Below are 24,736 nucleotides of genomic sequence, written 5' to 3' on the forward strand. Positions count from 1 at the left end.
TTTTTCCTACAGCATGTTGTTCGTAATAAGCACATCTTTTTTTATATATAAAACAACAACATAAGACACCTTCAAACACATTTCAAAACCTCGCCCCTCTAATATATTCTGCCACTCTCATCTATACCCCTTCTTCCCTTTCTTCCTCTGCCATTTGTTTATTTTTTCCCTTTGTGTTTTCCTCCTCTTTGTTTAGTGGTGTGTTATTATGACAGTCAGTCAGGCTAGCTCCAGTACCCAGCGCTGCTCTAGCCTAGCGTTAGCTAGCGTGTGGTAAACAGGTGGTGTTTACGCTTCCTGCCTCAGCCTGCCTGTTCCCCTCCCTCCCTCCCCCCTCCCGCTGGAAACACATCAAAGGGAATGAGAGATCATGTGTAGCGAGCCCAGTGCCGAGCAGCATGCCAGGGGGACCTGTGACGAGGAGCGAGGGGGCGCATGCCAGTCAGAGGCTTAGGGCCCTCAATCTCCTCTCCGGGCCGGGCACATCCTGACCTCCTACACACCCACACCCCCCAACTATCTCCCTTGCCCCCAGCCCCCTAGCCTGCCATCCCTCCGCACGGCTGCCAACTAAATTACATCAATGTCAAGAGCCCTCCCCTGTCTCTGCTGGGGAAATGTACCAGGCCCAGTAAACAAGCCAACAGAACAGTCACAGCAGCCAGGCACTAATGGCAGCAGACACTAAAGGCTGGGTGGGTGGAAGTAAAGCTGGATCTTAGGTAGAGAACTGTACACTAGTTATTTCAGATGGTGAGTATGGCACAGTTCCTGTACTATCATGGTGGGCCTGTGATATTTTAGGGCTTGTTCAGTTCACTCGTGTTTTTTTGTGCTGCTAATCCTAAATGGGGAGGCTCTGGTGAATAGGTATGGCCATCTCTGTGCATGTCTGAACCCTATCTCAAACTAACTTTCAAAAACATTTTTGACATGATATGATTGCAGTATGAACTCCATTAATGTAACAAACCCAGTGTAGTTAATACAGATGGATAGAGTAGAGGGGGAGGGTAAACCTTCTCTAAGATGGCCGCAGGGCTCTGCAGCTTCTCTCTGTGTCTCTCCACATGTTGAAGTGATTGATTGAAGTAATTATGTGAGTGGAGAGGATCCTTACCTGGGTGATTCAGGAGTGAATTTAGCTGTGGAATGACAAATGGGTGCAATACAGTACATGAGTAGAACCACAAGCCTGATTAGTCCACCTCGTATAGAAATTAGACTCGAAATCATGCAAATTATCTTATTTATATCAACAGAGATGCATCTACCAAAGTAATTTCCTATGCTGACCACTCCCTCCATACAGTCTGTTTTACTGGTGTGTATAACCCTGTGGCGGTCTGTAGATGAACTAATGGATTCAGTGATGGTGATGGGCAGCTATAGCCTCTGGTCAGTCCCAGGGATGTGAATGCGTTAGACCCACTCTCCTCCTGGAGCCCTATTTCTCTATCCTCTCAGTGAGGCCATGATCACTGGGCCTGAGACCGACAGACAGACATGTCTGTGTCTGATGGGGGTCATATGGCTTAGAGGGGCCCTAGGAGAGGCTATGGGGCTACTGGTTGGGCTCCTGGGGTAGAGGATAAGGAGCTGGGGCTGGGTGGGGAGCACCCATAGGGCTGCTGGTAGACAGGCTACTGCCTCTCAGTGTCATTCTGTCAGGTTTTGATGGCAGGACTGAGGCTGGGTCTGGGGCAATGGGTAGGGGTAAGGGCAGGGGTAAAGGCAAGGGTAGGTTGAAGGACAAGAGGCAATGACTGGTGCTGAAGAAGAGGCTAGGTAAGGGGCTGAGGCAGAGGAAGGCACTGGGGCTGCCTGTCAGGCTGACTTGATGATGGGAGCCGGGTATCTGCAGGGGTTTGATTCCTCTGGCTTTCTCTTCACTCCACTGCACCGGCTGTCTCCTGTTACAGCCCATAACGCTGCAGTGGAAGACACTAGGGACTTGGTGTTATTGATGTTTTACAATACCACCTCTGTAATGGCAGTGTTTACAAATGATACAATAGTGTGTGTGTTGTATTATTCAGATATCACATTGTATGAACTCTAACTTACTGGGAAGGTTTTACTAGTGAAAGTGCCATGTTAAGAAGCAAGAGAACAGTTAGCCTGAACCACACAGCTTTTGTTCTTTTCTTTGGAGGGGAGAAGACTGTCGGGTCTCTCTCTCTTCTCTCTCATACACATTGTTCCTCTCTCTCTCTCTCTCTCTCTCTCTCTCTCTCTCTCTCTCTCTCTCTCTCTCTCTCTCTCTCTCTCTCTCTCTCACACACACACACTCGTTGTCCCTCTCCCTCACACTCGTTGTCCCTCTTGCTGTTTCTCTCTCTCTCTTCCCATCTCTCTCCCTCATTCCATCTCCCATCTCGCTCTCTATTTCTCTCTGACTAGCTTCACGTCTGTGTGCGAGGATGGTAAATCCCTGTTGTATTTCTGGAGGATATCACCATGGAGACGGCGCTCTGCCACGCGTGCCTATAGATCCTGTTAGATAGGGGCACAGCGAGAGGTGCACGACACTCCTCCATGAAGGGGAGAGACAGAGAGAGAGAGAGAGAGAGAGGTAGAAAGCAGACGGGGGATGGTTGAAAGACGAAGAGGGAGAGGTATAAGAGAGAGAGGTTTGAGAGAGAGAGAGAGAGTTAAAGCTATGTGAGTGCAGCAGCAGTCTCATCCCAGTGTCAGGGAGACAAATATCACATGATGCTAATGAGTGGCAAAATCTCGGCCCCCGCTGTGAACAGGCTTTAATATGACTGCTAATAAAGCTGCTGTGTAACACTGTCACATTCCTTCACACACTCACTGTCACCCACCTGGGATTACGCACACACAGACGCGCGTACAAACACGCACGCATGGAATCTGATCACGACTCCATTTTGCTCCTCCCTTCCTATAAGCAGAAACTCAAACAGGAAGTACCCGTGCTAAGGTCTATTCAACGCTCTGACCAATCGGAATCTATGCTTCAAGATTGTTATGATCACGCGAACTGGGATATGTTCCAGGTAGCCTCTGAGAATAATGGTGACTGAGTTCATCAGGAATTGTATAGGAGATGTTGTACCCACTGTGACTATTAAAACCTACTCAAAACAGAAACTGTAGATAGATGGCAGCATTTGCGCAAAACTGAAAGCGCGAACCACCGCATTTAACCATGGCAAGGTGACTGGGAATATGGTCGAATACAAACAGTGCAGTTATTCCCTCCGTAAGGCAATCAAAAAGGCAAAACATCAGTACAGAGACAAAGTGGATTCGCAATTCAACGGCTCAGACATGAGGCATATGTGGCAGGGACTACAGACAATCACGGACAACAAAGGGCAAACCAGACACCAATGTCTTGCTCAAGTACAAGCTAAACACCTTCTTCGCCTGCTTTGAGGATAACACAGTGCCACCGACGCGGCCCCCTACCAAGGATTTGGGGTCTCCTTCTCCGTGGCCGACGTGAGTAAGACATTTAAGCGTGTTAACCCTCGCAAGGCTGCCCGCCCAGACGGAATCCTTAGCCGCGTCCTCCAGCTGGCTGGAGTGTTACAGACATATTCAATCGCTCCCTATCCCAGTCTGCTGTCCCCACTTGCTTCAAGGTGTCCACCATTTTCTATACCCAAGAAAGCAAAAGTAACTGAACTAAATGACTATCGCCCCATAGCACTCACTTCTGTCATCATGAAGTGCTTTGAGAGGCTGGTTAAGGATCATATCACCTCCACCTTACCTGTCACCCTAGACTCACTTCAATTTGCTTACTGCCCCCAATAGATCCACAGACGATGCAATCGCCATCACACTGCACACTGCCCTATCCCATTTGTACAAGAAGAATACCTATGTAAGAATGCTGTTCATTGACTATAGCTCAGCATTCAACACCATAGTACCCTCCAAGCTCATCATTAAGCTCTGGGCCTTGGGTCTGAACCCCGCCCTGTGCAACTGGGTCCTGGACTTCCTGACAGGCCGCCCTCAGGTGTTGAAAGTAGGAAACAACACCTCCACTTCAATGATCCTCAACACTGGGGCCCCACAAGGGTGCGTGCTCAGCCCCCTCCTGTACTCCCTGTTCACCCATGACTGCGTGGCCACGCACTCCTCGAACTCAATCATCAAGTTTGCAGACGGCACAACAGCAGTAGGTCTGATTACCAACAATGATGAGACAGCCTACAGGGAGGAGGTGAGGGCCCTGGCAGAGTGGTGCCAGGAAAATAACCTCTCACTCAATGTCAACTAAACAAAGGAGGTGATCGTGGACTTCAGGAAACAGCAGAGGGAGCACGCCCCATCCACATCGATGGGACCACAGTGGAGAAAGTGTTCCTCGGCGTACACATCTGAAACGATCCACCCACACAGACAGTAAGCACAACAGCGCCTCTTCAACCTCAGGAGACTGAGGAAATTCGGCTTGGCCCCTAAAACCCTCACAACTTTTATAGATGCACAATTGAGAGCACCCTGTCGGGCTGTATCACAGCCTGGTACGGCAACTGCACCGCACGCAACCGCAGGGCACTCCAGAGGGTGGTGAGGTCTGCCCAACGCATCACAGGGCGCAAACTACCTGCCCTCCAGGACACCTACAGCACCCGAAGTCACAGGAAGGCCAAAAATATCATCAAGGACATCAACCTCACGAGCCACTGCCTGTTCACCCCGCTATCATCCAGAAGGCGAGGTCAGTACAGGTGCATCAAAGCTGGGACCGAGAGACTGATAAATAGCTTCTATCTCAAGGCCATCAGACTGTTAAATCGCCATCACTAGCCGGCTTCCACCCGGTTACTCAACCCTGCACCTTAGAGGCTGCTGCCCTATATACATAAACTTGGAATCACTGGCCACTTTAATAATGGAACACTAGTCACTTGAATAATGTTTAAATAATGTTTACATACTGCTTTACTCATCTCATATGTATATACTGTATTATATTCTACTCCAACATTGCTCGATCTAATATTTATATATTTCTTAATTTCAATATTTTACTTTAAGAGTTGTGTGTATTGTTGTGAAATGTTTTAGATACTACTGCAGTGTTCGATGCTACTGCACTGTTGGAGCTAGGAAAACAAGCATTTCGCTACACCAGCAATAACATCTGCTAAATATGTGTATGTGACCAATTTGATTTGAGTTGATTTGAAGTGCACACATGCACACACACAGACACGCACACACACACTCAAACACACACACACGCATTAGGGACGCTTATTCATGACTCTGAGCTCTCTTACCAGATTTAACATTCCAATTTGTCTCTCTTCAACATCGACAGAGTGTTTTTCTAACGTTATTTGACTGGCCACTTGTTCCACTTTAGTTAAATGCATTTCATCCAGTCTCATGTGGATTTGAGGATGCTCCCTCAAAATACAAGGGGAAAATAAGTGGCTTTCTTCTTACACAAGGGTATGTTTTCCTTTGATAGCTGCCTCTCATACCAAACACACTTCTACTCTGCTGCCTGGAGAAAAAAAGACAGAAATAAATAACTTTCTGTCCTCCTCTCCTGACACAATTCCAACAGTGTATATTTATTTAAATGGCACATAATCACCTGTGGAACGATAATTGCAGGACACAGTTAGAGGGCTGCAGTAGCAGGTCTGAGACAGTAGAGATGTGGCCAACGTCATGCTGTGAGAAAGAAAGCTGAGGAACGTGTGTGTGTGTGTGTGTGTGTGTGTGTGTGTGTGTGTGTGTGTGTGTGTGTGTGTGTGTGTGTGTGTGTGTGTGTGTGTGTGTGTGTGTGTGTGTGTGTGTGTGTGTGTGTGTGTGTGTGTGTGTGTGTGTGTGTGTGTGTGTGTGTGTGTGTGTGTGTGTGTGTGTGTGTGTGTGTGTGTGTGTGTGTGTGTGTGTGTGTGTGTGTGTGTGTGTGTGTGTGTGAGAGGGCTCCTGTTCTTCTTGTGCGTTAGTGATTGGCTTCCCTATGTCGGGGCAAACACACCTCTCACAGTCATAACAACCTCACAACTCAGGAGTAGGAGTAGGCTACAAGTCAAATCCTAGTTAATTTAGTTGTCAACACATTAATTAGTGGGATAAAGAGGCATTTGGAGATCATTCATAAAGTTGTTGGTGAATATTGAAATGAACTCTTTCAGTAGGAGAGGATTTTAGGACCAACTGAGACATATTTGCAGTAGTAGTAGAACAGAACATTACGTAACAATGGAAACACTTGTGGTTTAATTGACCCCTTTTATGGGCCAGGTAAAAACTATATCTACAAATTTTTCTGATAAAAACAAGATCTAGTGATTTTAACCTCAATCCATTTGCTGAGTGTTTCAATACAATTAGCAGTACCGCAGAGATTGCGTATTGAAAAGTGATTCAGGTGAAAACACATGAAGGCCTGTCATGGAGTGAGCTGTAGCACATTAAGCACAGACACACAGCACCTCTATCAGGGTACTGCATTGCAAGGACTGCCTCATCTCAAAACCCAGCTGGACAGACAGTGTGGTGAGCAATGGAAGATGAGCGGAGGGAGGGATGAACTTCAACAGCTCCCTCTGCCTCCCTGCCTCCCTCCCTCCCTCCCACTCACCTATCCTCCCCGCCAGGCTGGCTGCTTGGCAGTACGTATCCTGCTGGGATACGCCCTTGATTTATTTGGAGGGGCTCTGGACTGGGCCAGGATGAGTGGCATTTTAATGTGCTTTTGAGATGTTTGGTCACAAGCACTATTGATCAGAGTACTCAGTAACCCCCACTCTGCCCCCCTCCACACCTCAACCCCCACCCTGGAGAGAGGCGCCGGGCCTGCAGGAGACTGCAGGGCTGTCAGGCAGGGAATGAGTTTTCGTGTGAGCTTAGATTAATGAAATGAGGCCCTGTGTGTGGGTGCAGGGGTCAGGCTATTAAGTAATCCCTGGGCCTGCTGAGATTGAGGCTGTCTGCCAGTTGGGCCCGGCGCTGACTGAGTGATGGACACCCGCTCCTTTTGGGCTGTGGGGATAAAACATGTGTATGGGAAACATGTGTGTGTGGAGGGAGGGAGGGAGGGAGGTAGATCAGCAAGTCGGTGCGCCCTCACAATTCTAAGACAAGTGAACAGTGCTAAGAGGTCCACAGTGAACAGGCTGCAGTCAGCCAAAATACCCAGTTCTTCACCAATTTAAGAAATGATGCTTATGTATTAACAGCACCTCCCTGACCTCAAGTGGTGGAGGCTTCAGAGGGGTGCCACATCCGCTCTGAGATGCCCAAGACAGAACGCCTCCACCGGCCATAATAACTGCTGATATCAATTTACTACACGGCACCTTCAATTTAATGCTCTCTATTTGTTCACATTAGAACCTATTTTGGGCTGAGTGAGGAGGGAGAAAACCCACAGGCTTTTGTGAAGGGGAATCAGGGACATTTCACTGCTCAGTTGCCTCTGACTAAGCATGCCTGAAACCTGTCGGACTCTGTTAGCTATGCAAAGGGAAAGGATCACTGGCGCTACTTGGCTAATGTGCATGACATGGGGAGCTAACTTTAGTAGAGAGGAGTATCAGCAACTCTTGGAGGAAAATTGAATTTAACCAAAGCTTCTTTCATTATTAGAAGTAGAAACCAATTGTTTTGGCTTTCACACGACTCTGTTACCTACCAGCATAGAGCACTGATCTGCTTGGCACCTAAACCCCATTGTCTCACTGGTATCATTGGGACCCTGTCTGTGTTGGAATTTTTTGAAAGAGGGGTTGGGTGCCACGTGTTAACACTCATGCACATACACACGCACACATAAACACACACACAGAGACCTGTATCGCCCCCAGACTCCCCATGGTTTGATGAGGGAAACGGATTAGGCTCCTGTGATCAATAGTCTGGGCGAATACACAGATTATCAGATTATCAGATTAAAATGTGTCCCCTGCTGCCAAGGGGACCAGGAGAATACAGTTAAACCCAGGTGCCTCGGCAAGATTCAATTAATTATCTCTCTGATTATTCTGTTTTCCCAATGACGATCCTACAACAACGTACACAGCTGCAGTTGGTACAGCAGAGTCAGACAATGTCAGCTCAATAAACAATTTATAACCCAGGAATGTGATTATTTGTTTTAATCTCTTTGTTTTTAAATCAGACTGGCCTCAGAACCATACGAAACATACTTTACGTATTTCTGAGGTCTTCCAAGACGTATGATACCTACTAATGGTGTTGTTACTTTAGACAGAAATGGAAGTAGGGAGGTTGGTCGGGGAGGATTGGTTGGTGTAGTCCGTGACCATCTAGCAATCCAAAGGTTGCATGTTAAAGTCACGCCGGAGACAGCTGTAGAACTGGGCACAGAGGTCAGCTCAACGTCTAGTTTTGATTTACATTTGGTTGAGTTGTCAACTAGCGTTAATTCAACGTGAAAACATTTCCCCATGTCATTGGAGTTACTGTTTTCACCAGTATGTGGTACGTTTTCACAACTCTTAGTACAAAACGCCAAACTGGTCACACTTCTTACACAGTCTTTCAATCAAAATGTGTCATTGTGAATTCATTTTGATTTTAAACATCTCTCACCACACAACCATTGATTCAAAATAGAAGTTTATTGTGAAACGTAATGAGAACATTGGTTTAATCACCAAAACATGATATATTTTCAATTTAGTAATTTTGACTACCAGTTAATCCAATAGTAAACAATGTAATATACTGTACATATTTCAAATCTCCCTTAGAAGTGCTGAAAGTAATATGCTACAGTACTGTAAATTACAGTTTTCACTTTATGTAATACACTTACATTATCCAACACGATTTACCGAAAATCTATCATTTCCATAACATCTTTCCAATGTGTAATCAAAGGTGTGGTCAATGAAGACATCCTCTACAATTATTCATGCAATTATTTTTGTTGTTGTTGACATAATTGCAACATAGGTGTACTGTTTGTAGTCAAATGTAAGACATTAAATGAAACAAATGAACATTTTAAAAAAGTGTAGCACACATTAGTTTGCATCAAGCCTGTCTTGAGCATTTGGCCATAAATTCTCATCCACATCACAGTGAATGTCTTCAGAAAAAACCTTTAGGCATGGCGAATCCAAGCTTGACATTGGTTTGCATTGATGTCGTCGCATGCCTCATCCATGGCCAGGAAGGTGGCAAGCTCATTGGGATGTCGATCGTACACCTTCCACACTGAAAAAAAAAATCCTCAATAGGGTTGAGGAAAGGAGAGTATGGGGGCAGGTATAGGGTCACGAATCGGGGACGGGCCCGAAACCATGCCCGAACCACCTCTGCTAGGTGGAACCTGACATTGTCCCACACAATGACATAGGTCAACTTCTTCACCTTGAAAGGCCTGCTCAATGTCAATGAGGAACACAATGAGGTGTGCAGCATTGTAGGATCCAAGTAAGGGCCTATATCCTACCACACCATCTTCAGAGATGGCTGCGCACATGGAGATGTTTCCCGCACGTTGTACAGGCACTTGGACATCCTCCAGTTAGCCAATGAGTTTCCGCCCAGAGTTTTGGCCAGGTTGGAGCTCGCTTCATCAACAAAGAGATTCTTGTGATGGTTCACAGCAGCATCAAGCACCATCACCCTTCAAAAATATATTTTGGGGAGTTATTTCTACAGTATAGTTACAATATGGTATTGTGAAGTAGCATGTGCATTAATAGTAACAGTAACACAGTATATAGTGTGGTACCTGAACATACTCGGCCCGCGATTGTTTCACCCGGTCGTTGTTTCTCTCAAAAGGCACCAGGTAAATGTGTTTCAAAGTTACCTGGTGTTTCTTCAAAAGGCTGGCGATTGTTGGTAGGCTGATGGATGCCACATTGCCAAAGGTGTCATTGTTCTCTTCAATGGCCTGTTTTATTTTGGACAGCCATACGTGGCGAAATGTTCTCATGATCGTATTGACAGTTGATCTTCAGATTGGGGTGAACTAATCTGGCAGCTTCTGCCATGGTCAGGCCTCTGTTCACCACATGGTCAGGCCTCTGCTTACCACATGGTCAGGCCTCTGTTTACCACATGGTCAGGCCTCTGTTCACCACATGGTCAGGCCTCTGTTCACCACATGGTCAGGCCTCTGCTTACCACATGGTCAGGCCTCTGTTTACCACATGGTCAGGCCTCTGTTCACCACATGGTCAGGCCTCTGTTCACCACATGGTCAGGCCTCTGCTTACCACATGGTCAGGCCTCTGTTTACCACATGGTCAGGCCTCTGTTCACCACATGGTCAGGCCTCTGTTCACCACATGGTCAGTCCTCTGTTTACCACATGGTCAGGCCTCTGTTTACCACATGGTCAGGCCTCTGTTTACCACATGGTCAGGCCTCTGTTTACCACATGGTCAACGACGATGACCCGGACTTCATTAGACACAACAGTTCCCTGCCGTCTGCCTTTCTCAGAGAAAGACGTAGCATATGTCCACCAAAACATATGATAAGTTACATTATCCAATTTGTATGCTATTGTACGCCTGGGTAAGGAGTATCAAATCTAATTTTGTCACATGCGCCAAATACAACAGGTGTATTCCTTACTGTGAAATGCTTACAAGCCTTAACCAAAAATGCAGACTTTTAACAAAATAGTAAGTAACAAAATATTTGCAAAATGAAAACAATTACTATAATAATAAATATAAGTAATACAATAAATAACAATAACGAGGATATAAACAGGGGGTACCGGTATGAACTATATGTCCTATAATTAATATCATATTGTACAACACTATTCCATTAATAATGTATCTTAACGTTACGTAATATATTATATAAAATGTAGTCCACAGATTTACGTACAGAATAATATGAATTGCCGGAGACCACATTGTTCTCTTTATCTCAAGAAATTCCCCCTCTTGTAATTGTAAACCAAGCAAAGGAGAGCAATTAGAATGTAATTACACAATAGTGAATGATTATGGCCACGATTAGTGCTCTGTTCATAAAACGTTGATTTCACTTTCACTCTGGTGCCAAAAACAAAGCCCTTCAGCAGAGCAATGGGTTTATCTTTGATCTGTTCTGCAGCAAGAAAGCATCACAACATTCAACACCTTGCGGCATTGTGCTGCAGTTGTGTTTTCTTGTGTTTTGTAATGTACTCTCCAAAAGTGTTTTAATCTGTAAATAGCCAGCTGGGCAGTGTGCTGGACCAGTGACATAGTCAGCACTAGAGCTAGTGTATTGTGTTAGCCACTAGCCAGCCACTAAGCCAGGTGATATGGAGTTTTGGGTCTGGTGGCTAAGCGCTAATGGCTCCTGTCTTATCTGTTCCCTGCAGTGTGTACGGCTGCCCCCTGGCCAAGAAGAGGAAAACACTGGACAGACAGCCTCTGGAAGCCCTGGAGGTGCTGGAACCCTTACTGGAACCGCTGGAGACAGACCCCAAGAGTAGACCCCTCATAACCCACATGGACAACTCCACTAGGGAGGAGAGCTACGAGACAGACGGAACAGTGGAGATGGATGATAGAGAGGAGGAGGTGGAGGAGGGAGTAGAGGATGGGGGAGATGAGGAAGAGGAGGTAGAGGAGGAGGAAGAGGAGGGATACTTGGAGGACAATGAGGAACAGATGGAGCAGGAAGAAGAAGATGTGGAGAGAGGGGAGGGAGAGGCGGAGGAGGTAGAGGTGGAACAAGAGGAAGAGGAGGGCGGAGTACCAGAGGAGGAAGAAGAGGAAGAGGAGTATGAGGAGGAGTATGAGGAGCAGAGTCAAGGCCAAGGTGAGACATCTTTATTTAACCCTTTGATACACCAAGACATATTAGAATGTTTTTTTTCAAAGTAATGTAAATGTCTGAGTTGATATGGTCTACGTTGCCGAACGGTTAGTCTTGAATATACAGTATACTGTATATGCAGTATAGTAAGGCAATAAAGGCATGCAATGATACTTTTGTCTGCATACTGGGAATTGAAATGTGATACAATTCTACATAACAAAATACAAACTAAATCCCAAGCCTGTCCCAGAACTTAGAATATATTATTCTGTTCACATTCCTTTGATCTTTGTTTGTTTCATCCGTTTGACTGGTTTATTTATTTGTTTGTTTGAGCTTTTGCTTTTCCTCCAACTTATGTGATGACTGTAACTACCTGAAACAGAATTTGTAGTGCTAGATCAAACCTGGTTACCTGGAATAGAGAGATGGTTTGGCAGCGAAGGCAATTTTCTTCAGGAGCAGCTCAGTTCTGTCATTTGAGGTTTGTTTGGGCCATTTGCCATTACCTTCAGGGCTATCTCAGTCACAGGCTAAAAGCTGTGCTGGCGCTGTCTCTCACAGACCCTGTGAAAATGGCAGTTTGTCAATGGCTCCACAGGGGCTGGATGGGAACACCCTGTCTCCAAAACACCTAATTCCAGAGATAAACGCCCTGAAATAGAGGATCAGGACTCAAAATGATGCAATGAAAGAAACTCAACTATCACGCGTGAATGTGTTTTTTTGTTGATGTAATTTTCACGAGGCAGACAGTGTTTTCGGGACACGTGCTACGTTTCACATGTACATTTTTCATATTTGTTTTTGCCATTTTTTACCACTTCCAGCTACATCTGGTCTCCCCATCCAGGGACTGACCCTGCTTAGCTTCAGAGGCAATCCAGCAGTAGGATGCAGGTGGAAAAAAGGCAGCAAAAGCAAAGGCCAGGGTACCATAACCAAAGAGGGAAAATTCCAGAAAAGAAGGAGGCGTTTTATTTCATCATGTTATCATTAAAAAATGACAATTTTCTTTTTGTTGCCTCGATTTACAACTATTTTGCTCTCGCATTATTTCGTTTTGCTATGAAAACTTTCGGGTGAGGATTCATTCACTAGAGGATTGCATCATATAATAACACATTAGTCTATTAAATGTGTCTAAAGCGGAAATCCTTCTTTGAAACATTAACAAAGTGGACTCCCCGCCACAGTTTCGGTAAAAGCTGAGGGATGTGACTAGAGAAATGCAAACACTCAAATCCACACTGCACTATGGATGTAAGGACTAACCATTCATGATATCAAAATTGTATTTTCAACCATGACCGTATTTGTTTACGTTTACTTTCTTTACAAAGATTGGAGTAAAACAAACTTATATTTTGGGTTATGATGGTGTACAACAGTTGTACTAAGCTCATGAGGCATTTATACGTTATATTCTACAAGAATCAATGAGTACATTTCATTCATTTATAAGTGCAAGAATGGATATAGCAACAAATAATTTCCCCTTTAACAGGCATTGACCTTCATACAGCTTAACTACGTTACCATTTGAATGGGATCTATTTACCTGCCCCAAAGAAATGTATTCCGTCCACTGTTCCGCGAATGTCCAGCAAAATCATTCACTTGTCCCGCATTTGTTTTTTTTTAGATGTGGTCACCCTTATTCCACCGGTGGAAACATTACTACTGCAACATGTTAGCATCATCTTTTCACATGTGAGGAGAATAACATTATTTCAACCCCACATGTGAATCTACAATTCCACATGCGAAAGTGAGATTTTCAAGGGTGGAGTTGTCTTTCATGTGATCCTGCAGATTAGATTTTCACATGTGATTGATTTTCACTTGCAATCCACATGTGGAAGTGAGATTTTCGCATGTGAAGTTTTGTTTAAATGTGAAACGACAAATGTGATTTTCACATGTGAAAGTTTTTCACGTGTGAAAATGCAAATTTCACATGTTATTCCCCTCACATGTGAAGAAGTGGTGTTAACATGTAAACTCAAAATGTGAAACATGTGAAAATGCCATTTTAAAATGCAAATTTGGCATGTGAAACTGCAAATGTGAACTTTTTTTTGTAAGGGTGCATGTATTTGTGTGAGAAAATACAAAAGCAGGAGTCCCACCACCTTTGCTTATAAGCATGAATAAGTTATGCTAGATATACAGTAAAATATTATATTTAAAATGACCTGCAACAAACCAATTGAACACAGAACTCTATAAATTACACAATAAATTACACAATAGCCTGTGTCTGCTTTCGAGACTGTCTGGGCCGTGAGAAGTTCTCCCCCATGTATGGTCTCTACCCTGACGTGCCAAAACACCACATTTGGCAGGTTTCTCTACAACTCATTCTGCCTCTCACCCCCCGCACCCCAGATCCTTCCTGACAGAGCCCTCAAGTCCAATTAAGACTGGAGCTCTGAGAGATACAGCACATTGTGCTAGCTTCCTTCTAAAAGTGTTAGTATGTCAGCCTCCCTCCTCTGTCTCTCTGTTGGGCATGTGAGTCCACAGTCAAAGAGATGGTCTTTGTTTCCCTTCTTGGCCCAAGGAGCACAATTAAATCAATTCCACTGAGTGTAATAGCGCTGGCCTAATTAAACTAGGTGAATATTTAGGATTCTCTCCATCGTCTTAAACCACAGTGCCATCTTTAGATAGGAGGACGAAATTAATTTTTTTTTTCTTCTCCTTTTTCTTGGCTTCTCAGAAATGTAGATGAGTCTCCACATGCACCACTATCATTTCCCCCATATCCTCCAAAAAAGAAGTGGCAGCAGGGCAGATTCCAATCTGTAATGGAGGTGGTTTTGTTATGGCTGCTCTGTGTTTCTCAATAGATATATGCACACTGCTGCACGCTGCACGCATTGTTAATCCAAGCCAATATGGAGCAGCGCAATCTCTCATTTCTCCTTTCAATCTGTTTCGCTTCCCTATCCCCTTTGTGTACCTTGATTGCTCTTCAAATTGCTTTTCTGAGCCATGTTTCAAACCATCAAAAATTAAACCTCTGGCAGCCAGGGTATGGGTAGGTTACTGTAAGAAAGCGTCCCCCTGTCAAAATATGTGCCTGGTCAGTCGTGACTCCCCGGTCCAGAACCCTCACCTCAACACACTAGATGTTGTGTTGCTCTCATTAGATTGGGAAGTGTGTTTGGGGGTTGTGTGTGTGCGGGCAGTGTGTGTGCGGGCAGTGTGTGTGCGGGCAGTGTGTGTGTGTGTGTGTGTGTGTGTGTGTGTGTGTGTGTGTGTGTGTGTGTGTGTGTGTGTGTGTGTGTGTGTGTGTTGCAGTGTATATCGATGTGTTGTATGTGTGTGCGTGTCTAGGTGTACTGTTTGTGTACATGTATGTAAAGTATGCCTGTAATGTTTGTATGTTTGTGTATGTTTGTGCATGCATGTATACATGAGCTTAAAGGCTTTCATGCTTCATGTTTACCCCTTTGATCTCTATCTTATGGAAATGTTCCCGTTCACACACACATGTTCACACACACAATACGTCGTTGAAACCTGGCAACAATTAATTCTTCATCACAAAAGATTACACCTCACTAGTGTTTTGTCAGGTGATTTTCTGCCTCCATCCAGAAATCAAATTTTATTTAATATTTCTGTGTAAGCATCTGGGTTTTTTCTCTGCAGGAATGTAAGTGCCAAGCATGTGGCGGGTTGGGAGTGAGTGATGCGATGCGCTCTTGACGGTTCACGGGCTGGAGGGAATGTGAGAGGGCCAATTGGAAGTGCTCTGGAGTGGCTGCTTCACATTACTGGCAGGAGAGGCTCAGTAACCTTTAGGAGCCTGTCTTGCAGAATCAATTAACCAGTGAAAAGCATTCTAAAGATCCTGTTGATTGGACAAAAAGGGCCTTTCTGGAATGGGGAGCATAGAGAGAGAATGTATGGATTTGTTTATTTTGTCAACATAATGGCACACTACATGAGACAATCAATGTATAACATAAAGCATGCTGATTCCAGTTTGAAGGTCTTTTGCTCCACTACAAAATCTGGTAAAATGAAAAACGTGTTGCTTTATGCCAGTTACTTAGCCATCAACTGGGAGCTGCAGTGTGCTTGTTGTTGTGACCCAAAGGATCCAGATTACCTGGATGCGGTGTACTTTAATTTCGGGAATGTACATCCAAAGCATCTCTATGGAAATTTCCAAACCACTTTATCCCACATCCTGTGCTGATTCACAATTCAGTTATAGGCTGCTGTTAAGACTCTGAAAGTACATTACTGAGAAACGCAAAGAGTTCCTTATCCAATTTAAACAGACCAAGACCAGAAATCTGATTAACCCATTAAATAGAATGAGCAAAATGAGATTACAATGCATTTGTTCTTCTTTTTTTCCCGTACAGAGCACAATCAGATGAATGGCGGCGGTGGCGGTGGCGGTGGCGGTGGCGGTGGCGGCCATCCTAAATCCGGTCTGACGGGGGAGAAGGACGACAACAACAACGATGAGTATGAGAACTATGACGAGCTGGTGGCCAAGTCTCTGCTCAACCTAGGGAAGATAGCAGAGGACGCCGCCTACCGCGCCATGACCGAGTCTGAGATGAACAGCAACTCCTCCAACAGTGCCGAGGAAGAAGAGGAAGAAGAGGAGGAGGAGGAGGAAGAAGAGGAGGAGGAAGAAGAGGAGGATGAGGAGGGTGGGGAGGGCATTCAGAGGAAGGGTGAGTTGACCCTGGATGTCGACAGTGATGTAGTGAGGGAAACGGTGGACTCTCTGAAACTGCTGGCCCAGGGACACGGGGCTATGCTCTCTGACAACATGGAGGGAGGAGACTATGAAGACGGGATTGGGGAGAACGGGGAAGCGAACCATAATGGAGGGACTGGAGGTGGTAATGGTCAGGGTAAAGCCTCTAATGGACTGCAGGAGAGCGATGAGGAGGTGTGTCTAAGCAGCCTAGAGTGTCTGAGGAACCAGTGCTTTGACCTGGCTCGCAAACTGAGCGAGACGCAGCCGGCTGACCGCTCGGGCACAGGGTTCCCGCAGCAGAACCACCCTGGCGGCGGGGACACCCAGGGACAGCATCCTCACCCGTACCAGCCTGGGTACGGGGACCTCCAGCAGAGCCAGGAGGAGAGGCGCACCCTGGAGAGGAACTACTCCGACATGGTCAACCTGATGAAGCTGGAGGAGCAGCTGAGCCCGCGCTCCAAGGCCTTTTCCAGCTGCGCTCAGGATGACCGCTACCACAACCACATCCACGACCGGGACGAGGACACACGGTCGGTGACGTCGGACCTTTCAGAGGAGGTGTTCGACATGACCAAGGGGAACCTGTCTCTGCTGGAGAAGGCCATCGCGCTTGAGTCTGAGAGGGCCAAGGCCATGAGAGACAAGATGGCTGCCGAGGCGGCTCGGAGGGACGGGGTGAGGTATCATCATCACCATGGTGACCATCATGGGGAGCACCAATCGCGGCATAGCTACGGAGAGGAGCGCAAGGCCCGCCTCCATGATGGGATGAAGAAGCCCTACTACCATAAAAGTAAGTATAGCTGGCCAGAATGATTTGCACTTCGGTAGTGGTTGTAGGGAAAATCACTGGTGAAGACAGTTTTTTTTTACAACCTATGTGTTGTAATTTGGTTGTTTGCTCTGTAACCTGTTAGTTCATATGAATTGATACAAAAGTATGTGGACACCCCTTCAAATTAGTGGATTTGGCTATTTCAGCCACACCCGTTGCTGGCAGGTGTATAAAATCGAGGACACAGCCATGCAATCTCTAAAGACAAACATTGTCAGTAGTCAGTTTGTGGAATTTCTGCCCTGTTAGAGCTGCCCCGGTCAACTGTAAGTGCTGCTATTGTAAAGTGGAAAGATCTTGGATCAACAACGGCTCAGCCGCGAAGTGGTAGGCTACACAAGCTCACAGAACGGGACCACCGAGTGCTGAAGCGTGTAAAAATTGCCTGTCCTCGGTTGCAACACTCACTACCGAGTTCCAAACTGCCTCTGGCAGCAACGTCGTCTGGAAGAACTGGTCAAGCAGCCGTGGCCGAGCAGCCGCACCAAGCCTAAGATCACCATGCGCAATGCAAAGCGTCGGCTAGAGTGGTGTAAAGCTCGCCACCATTGGACTCTGGAGCAGTGGAAACAAGTTCTCTGGAGTGATGAATCATGCTTCACCATCTGGCAGTCTGACAGAAGAATCTGGCTTTGGCAGATGCCAGGAGAACGCTATCTGCCCGAATGCATAGTGCCAACTGTAAAATTTGGTGGAGGAGGAATAATGGTCTAGGGGCTGTTTTCCATGGTTCGGGCTAGGCCCCTTAGTTCCCTTGAAGGGAAATCTTAACGCTACATCATACAATGACATACTAGACGATTCTGTGCTTCCTACTTTGTGGCAACAGTTTGGGAAAGGCCCTTTCCTTTATCAGCATGACAATGCCCCCGTGCACAAAGCAAGGTCCATACAGAAATGCTTTGTCGAAATCGGTGTGGAAGAACTTGACTAGCCTGCACAAAACCCTGACCTCAACCCCTGACCTCAACCCATCAAACACCTTTGGGATGAATTGGAACGCTGACTGTGAGCCAGGCCGAATCGCCTAACATCAGTGCCCGACTTCACTAACGTTCTTGTGGCTGAATGAAAGCGAGTCCACGCAGAAATGTTCCAACATCTAGTGGAAATCCTTCCCATAAGAGTGGAGGCTGTTATAGCAGCAAATATGGGACCAACTCCATATTAATGCCCATGATTTTGGAATAAGATGTTTGACGAGCAGGTGTCCACATACTTTTGGTAATGTAGTGTATATAGGCCTAAGGCCAAAACAATTAGAAGACACAGTGGCAGAATAAATACAACCACACCTTTTCTTCATCACAAAACCGGAGAGTAACCTCTATCTTGTGAAGTCCACAAAGCATATTGCATGTGACAAACAGTTAAATAACCGAAAGCACGGTCAAGCAAGTTAATGTTTCCGACATTTTCGGACTACGAAACAACTATTGATTTAGAACCATGGAGAGTTCCCGCAAGTTGTAAAGAAAACAAGAGCTACCTCCACTACTGCAGCTCCATTTCAACTTCAACATTTAAACATGATTGGATCAGAATCACCCTTATAATCATTGGCCAGTACGGAGAATTAAGTTAAACTCCAAATCCATATCTCCATCCATGGCAAATTTAGGAAAGGGACAATTTTAGCTAGCTATTAGCTAGCCACCAAAGGACAATGACGCAACGAGATGCAACTTGCACGTTCTTTCTGTCAATAATGTTTTGCTTTTTATGTGATGTGATTGGTGAGAAGCCAAGTCCAAACTGGCTTCCCTTGAAACTTTTTTGTTGCTACACCAGGACCATTCACAGCTGAGTTCACTCAGTTTAGCTCAACACTGATTGGCTATTATTTTATCAATGCTGATTGGGTATTTATTATTTTTTATATTATTTTATCTATTATTTTATCTGATTGGCTATTATTTTATTATTTTTATCAAGGGAGGCCAAATTCTCACTGGCTTCCCGTGCATTCAATGCTATTTGCGGAAACAATATCCTACTGTTTTTGACCAGACAGCATCACATACAGTAGGGTGCTTTTTACGGTGAGATGCATTCAGCCTCTTGCGAATTGAAGGAAAACTATGAAACACAGAGAGACTCAAGACACATTATTTTATGTATTTTTTGGGGGGGTTGTATATTTTTGGGGGATGCATGGCTTCCATTGGCATCCATGAATACATGCCACTGTTGAATTTATAAAGAGGACCCACAGTTACTTTGGGTATGCTGCCACAACAGTAGCCATTTGCCTACACCACACGACCTCTCTCACCTTGCTGAGGTAAGTGAACAGTACCTGTACTGTGCCTTTGGAAAGTATTCAGGCCCATTGACTTTTTCCACATTTTGTTACGTTACAGCCTTATTCTAAAATTGATTAAATAAAAGGAGTGCCTCATAAATCTACACACAATACCCCATAATTACGAAGTGAAAACAGTTTTTTAGAATTGTATCAAAGCCATGAAGTCGAAGGAATTGTCTGTAGAGCTTCGAGACAGGATTGTGTCAAGGCACAGATGTTGGGAAGGGTACCAAAACATGTCTGCAGAATTGAAGATCCCCAAGAACACAGTAGCCTCCATCATTCTTAAATGGAAGACGTTTGGAATTACCAAGGCTCTTCCTAGAGCTGGCCACCCGGCCAAACTGAGCAATCGGGGGAGAAGGGCCTTGGTCATGGAGGTGACCAAGAACCCAATGGTCGCTCTGATAGAGCTCTAGAGTTCCTCTGTGGAGATGGGAGAACACTCCAGAAGGACAACCATCTCTGCAGCACTCCATCAATCAGGCCTTTATGGTAGAGTGGCCAGACTGAGGCCACTCCACAGTAATTGGCGCATGACAGCACACTTGGAGTTTGCCAAAAGGCACCTAAAGACTCTCAGACCATGAGAAACAAGATTCTCTGGTCTGATTAAAACAAGATTGAACTGTTTGGCCTGAATGCCAAGCGTCACGTCTGGAGGAAACCTGGCACCATCCCTACGGTGAAGCAAGGTGGTGGCAGCATCATGCTGTGGGGATGTTTTTCAGGGGCAGGGACTGGGAGACTAGTCGGGATCGAGGCAAAGATGAACGGAGCAAAGTACAGAGAGAGCCTTAATGAAAACCTGCTCCAGAGCGCTTAGGACCTCAGACTGGGATGAAGGTTCACCTTCCAACAGGACAACGACCCTAAGCACACAGCCAAGTCAACGCAGGAGTGGCTTTGGGACAAGTCTCTGAATCTCCTTGAGTGGCCCAGCCAGAGCCCAGACTAGAAACCAATCGAACATCTCTGGAGAGACCTGAAAACGCTGCCCATCCAACATCACAGAGCTTAAAAGAGGATCTGCAGAGAAGAATGGGAGAAACTCCCTAAATACAGGTGTGCCTAGCTTGTAGCATCATACCCAAGAAGACTTGATGCTGTAATCGCTGCCAAAGGTGCTTCAACAAAGTACTGAGTAAATGGTCTGAATACTTACGCAAATGTGATAAATGTGCAAAAAAAATCTAAAAACATTTTTTTCTTTGTCATTCTGAGGTATTGTGTGTAGATTGATGATAATAAAATGTTTTCATCAATTTTAGAATAAGGCTGTAACTTAACAAAATGTGGATAGCTTCAAGGGGTCTGAATACTTTCCGAAGGCGCTGTATGTGTTTCAAGTAAACCCCAATCAGTCCCTGGCTCCCCATGTCCACTTTGTCTGTGAGACGTAGGGATGGCAGGCTAACATGCTCACTGCGAACCTCACTGTGACCTCGGGACAAGCTTTTGCAGCCAATTTGAAGACTGGCATCTCAGCAGCGGCTGCAGCAGCAGCAACAGCTTATGTTGTTAAAATAGGCCAGCATGACAACATCAGAGGGTAGGCTTGTCAGGCATAAGTAATGGCAATCTGCACGGACCGTTAGGACTGCAAATCACATCCCTTCCTGCCTGCAATGCAGCCCCGGTTGAAGCTGCCTATTTTTAAACCCAGAAAGGGACTGGAAGCTATGAAATAGAAGGCTGCTGGAGCTGCCTCTTGAAGGGAACTGGGTACTGTATACAGTCAACTCTGGGGAAATGAGATTTTAGGAAAAGCTGTACTGCGTTCTGCAGAATGGTTAATTTAGTGAGTCTTTGTGTTGTGGTTTAGGTTTATATTGGGTGTTGGTGTTACCCCTCCGTACTGTATATGAGACATGCTCTTCTTCTATGGTGGTTGATTTCAGACCCAATGGTTTGACAGATACAATATCTTTACCTTAATGGCGTATCTGACCTGACACATAAGTGTGGACATTACGCATAATTACATTTACAATTGGTTGCTTCTCCAAGTGATTCTTCTCACTGTATTCCATCTCCCGTCCGACAGGGATGGAACACTCACACCAAGGTGTTGATACCTCACCCTCTACTATGAGATAAGGAGGGAAGGCGTTTTATAGACACACATAAAACAGGTCAGATAAGAGAGTAGCCAATATGAACATCCTCCTTCACAGCAGGCATATTAAAACACAAATGCTAATTTCACATGCGCGGCACGGCATGTATCTGGTATCTGGCTAATGTAGGAATAATGAGAGTGTCGCGATAACATCTTCCCTCTGGTGAGATAGCAGCAGACACCTCGTTGACCAGGGTTGCTGTCTGTGATTTAGAAGTGAAGCGGAGGTGATGACTACGAGGGGAGAGCCCAGCCGGACTGACAGGGAAAAGCACCAGGCGGGGAGATGGAAATTGAACAGTATCAGAATGAGCGATAACGAACGACAAGCCCACTGGCTGCACATTAATTATCCAGAGATGGTATGGTAATGGGGTCCATTTGCTCTGAAAAGCGCGACCTGTCTCCAGCCACAATCGATATCCTCTGCTTTCTAATATGCATTCCACTTGGCTCCCTCACGTACTCCACTCTTCACTGTCCTCCATTAGGCAGCATCAGGCAGAGCTGCCGTGATGTGTGTGTGCATGTGTGTTCCTTTTATTGGAATGTCATTTATTTTAAACAAGCATAGATTGAAAGTTCAGACTGCATAAGTGACACAAGGGAAAGCCATTTACCATGCCATTATGAACTGTGACTTAACAGTTCTTTCTCAGTATAAAAACAGGCCTACTCCCCACTGTCTGATGCAGTCGTGCCCTGTAAAAGGGGAAAGTTAGACACGACACAGAGACAGTGTACCAACCTTATGTATCCTAATATGAGACTGTCATAAGAGGAAGGCCTTAATAATGTACAAGGAGGTAATGAGGGTCGTGTTCTGATCTACGAAGTCACAGGGAACTCATCTGGTGACTCACTATGTATGAGTAGGTGTATCTGTACTACAGTGGCGGTCGGTGCCGTTTAAGATGAGGGAGAATTATTATTTTTTCTTATGAGCATGGCCTTACTTCTATTATAGCATATTGGATGACTCTCATTCATATTCCATTCACTCAGCTCAATGTAACATCGATAGGTCTAAGCGACTACATGATAGTCTTCTACTGTACATAAATGTTCCCTGCACCCATCATGAGGTGGCTACAACCTAGCCTATGAATGAAAGTTTACAACGAAGTTGCACATGTCGAGAGAATTTTGAGTAATCAAGGTGACAAAACACTGACACATTTAATCAGGGGCTCCACTTTGGTTTTAGAAGTGGGGGGGGAATAACCTGGTGGGGGCTGGTGGTCCTCCCCCAGAATATGTTTGGGCATCTAAAGATCCTTTCCTGCATTTTTACACAATCCAATATGCCATCTCTATTTAGAACAAAAAGTAAGCAAACATGGCAACAGTCATCAAGCTAGGTAAGAGATCCTTATTAAAGATGTTTAAGTGATCAATAAGACTGAACTAGAACAAAGGTCATTATTTTTTTTTTCTAAATTTTCTCCCCAAGTTTCGTGGTATCCAATCGCTAGTAATTACTATCTTGTCTCATCGCTACAACTCCCGTATGGGCTCGGGAGAGACGAAGGTCGAAAGCCACGCGTCCTCCAAAGCACAACCCAACCAAGCCGCACTGCTTCTTAACACAGCGCGCCTCCAACCCGGAAGCCAGCCGCACCAATGTGTCGGAGGAAACACTGTGCACCTGGCCCCCTTGGTTAGCACGCACTGTGCCCGGCCCGCCACAGGAGTCGCTGGAGCGCGATGAGACAAGGATATCCCTACCGGCCAAATCCTCCCTAACCCGGACAACGCTAGGCCAATTGTGCGTCGCCCCACGGTCCTCCCGGTCGCGGCCGGCTGCGACAGAGCCTGGGCGCTAACCCAGAGACTCTGGTGGCGCAGGTAGCACTGCGATGCAGTGCCCTAGACCACTGCGCCACCCGGGAGGCCCTTAAAGGTCATTATTTTAATCAATATTGTGTTGCACCTTTAACCAATAGCCTAACAAATGAACAACTCTTGAAAAAATGTCTTTATTAAGACATCCTCTATTTCAATTTTCAGCCAGACCGACCAGCCAGCCCGAGCCACCTGCACACCCGACTCCCACCAGTCTAGTCAAATGAAATCAAATCCAATTTTATTGGTCACATACACATGGTTAGCAGATGTTAATGCGAGTGTAGCGAAATGCTTGTGCTTCTAGTTCCGACCATGCAGTAATATCTAACAAGTAATCTAACAATTTCACAACAACTACCTTTTACACACAAGTATAAAGGAATGAATAAGAATATGTACATATAAATATATGGATGAGCGATAGCCGAACGGCATAGGCAAGAAGCAGTAGATGGTATAGAGTACAGTGTATACATATGAGATGAGTAATGTAGAGTATGTAAACATTATATAAAGTAGCATTGTTTAAAGTGACTAGTGATACATTTATTACATCCAATTTTTTATCATTTAAGTGGCTAGAGATTTGAGTCAGTATGTTGGCAGCAGCCACTCAATGTTAGTGATGTCTGATGGCCTTGAGATAGGAGCTGCTTTTCAGTTTTCAGTCTCTCGGTCAATAACTCAACTCTCTCCCAACACAATTTCCTTCCCAGTTCACACCTTTATTTTTTTTTATTCCCAAGGGATAGGTTTGGAAACAAAAAACAAAACAAAAAACCCCACATACACCTCAAACATACATTAACAGACAAACAGCAAATCCTCCATATAATTAATCTCATAGGACTCATAGTACTGTAGAGCTATTTTTACTTGCACACAATATAGCTGGGTTGCCCCGTCCTGTCCCTAGGGATGCACCACCCTGCAGCGCCCCAACACAACACACCCAGGTCAGCTTTAGGATCTTAGTGAAACATTCATTATTGTTTTCAATAATTTAGGCCAAGGCCAGAGTGACAACAGTACAGCAGACCCCCAGGGCCAGGACTGAGCAGACCAGCAGCTAGGGATTGCCTAAATAGGCATCTCCCCCGATGTGGGCATGTTTTCAATACA

General features: G+C 45.3%; 1 protein-coding gene across 1 annotated transcript in view; it reads left to right on the forward strand.

The window, feature by feature from the left end:
• LOC120023328 (myelin transcription factor 1-like protein) overlaps positions 1 to 24,736 on the forward strand; it is an 83,647-nt gene that overhangs the window by 20,246 nt on the left and 38,665 nt on the right. The window contains exons 4-7 of the mRNA XM_038967344.1: positions 11,318 to 11,375; positions 11,415 to 11,760; positions 16,149 to 16,854; positions 16,888 to 17,294. Of these exons, the coding sequence (XP_038823272.1) occupies positions 11,318 to 11,375; positions 11,415 to 11,760; positions 16,149 to 16,854; positions 16,888 to 17,294 (1,517 nt within the window). The remainder of the gene's footprint in view (positions 1 to 11,317; positions 11,376 to 11,414; positions 11,761 to 16,148; positions 16,855 to 16,887; positions 17,295 to 24,736) is intronic.

This window comes from Salvelinus namaycush, chromosome 28, assembly GCF_016432855.1.
Source record: "Salvelinus namaycush isolate Seneca chromosome 28, SaNama_1.0, whole genome shotgun sequence".
Taxonomy (NCBI): Eukaryota; Metazoa; Chordata; class Actinopteri; order Salmoniformes; family Salmonidae; genus Salvelinus; species Salvelinus namaycush.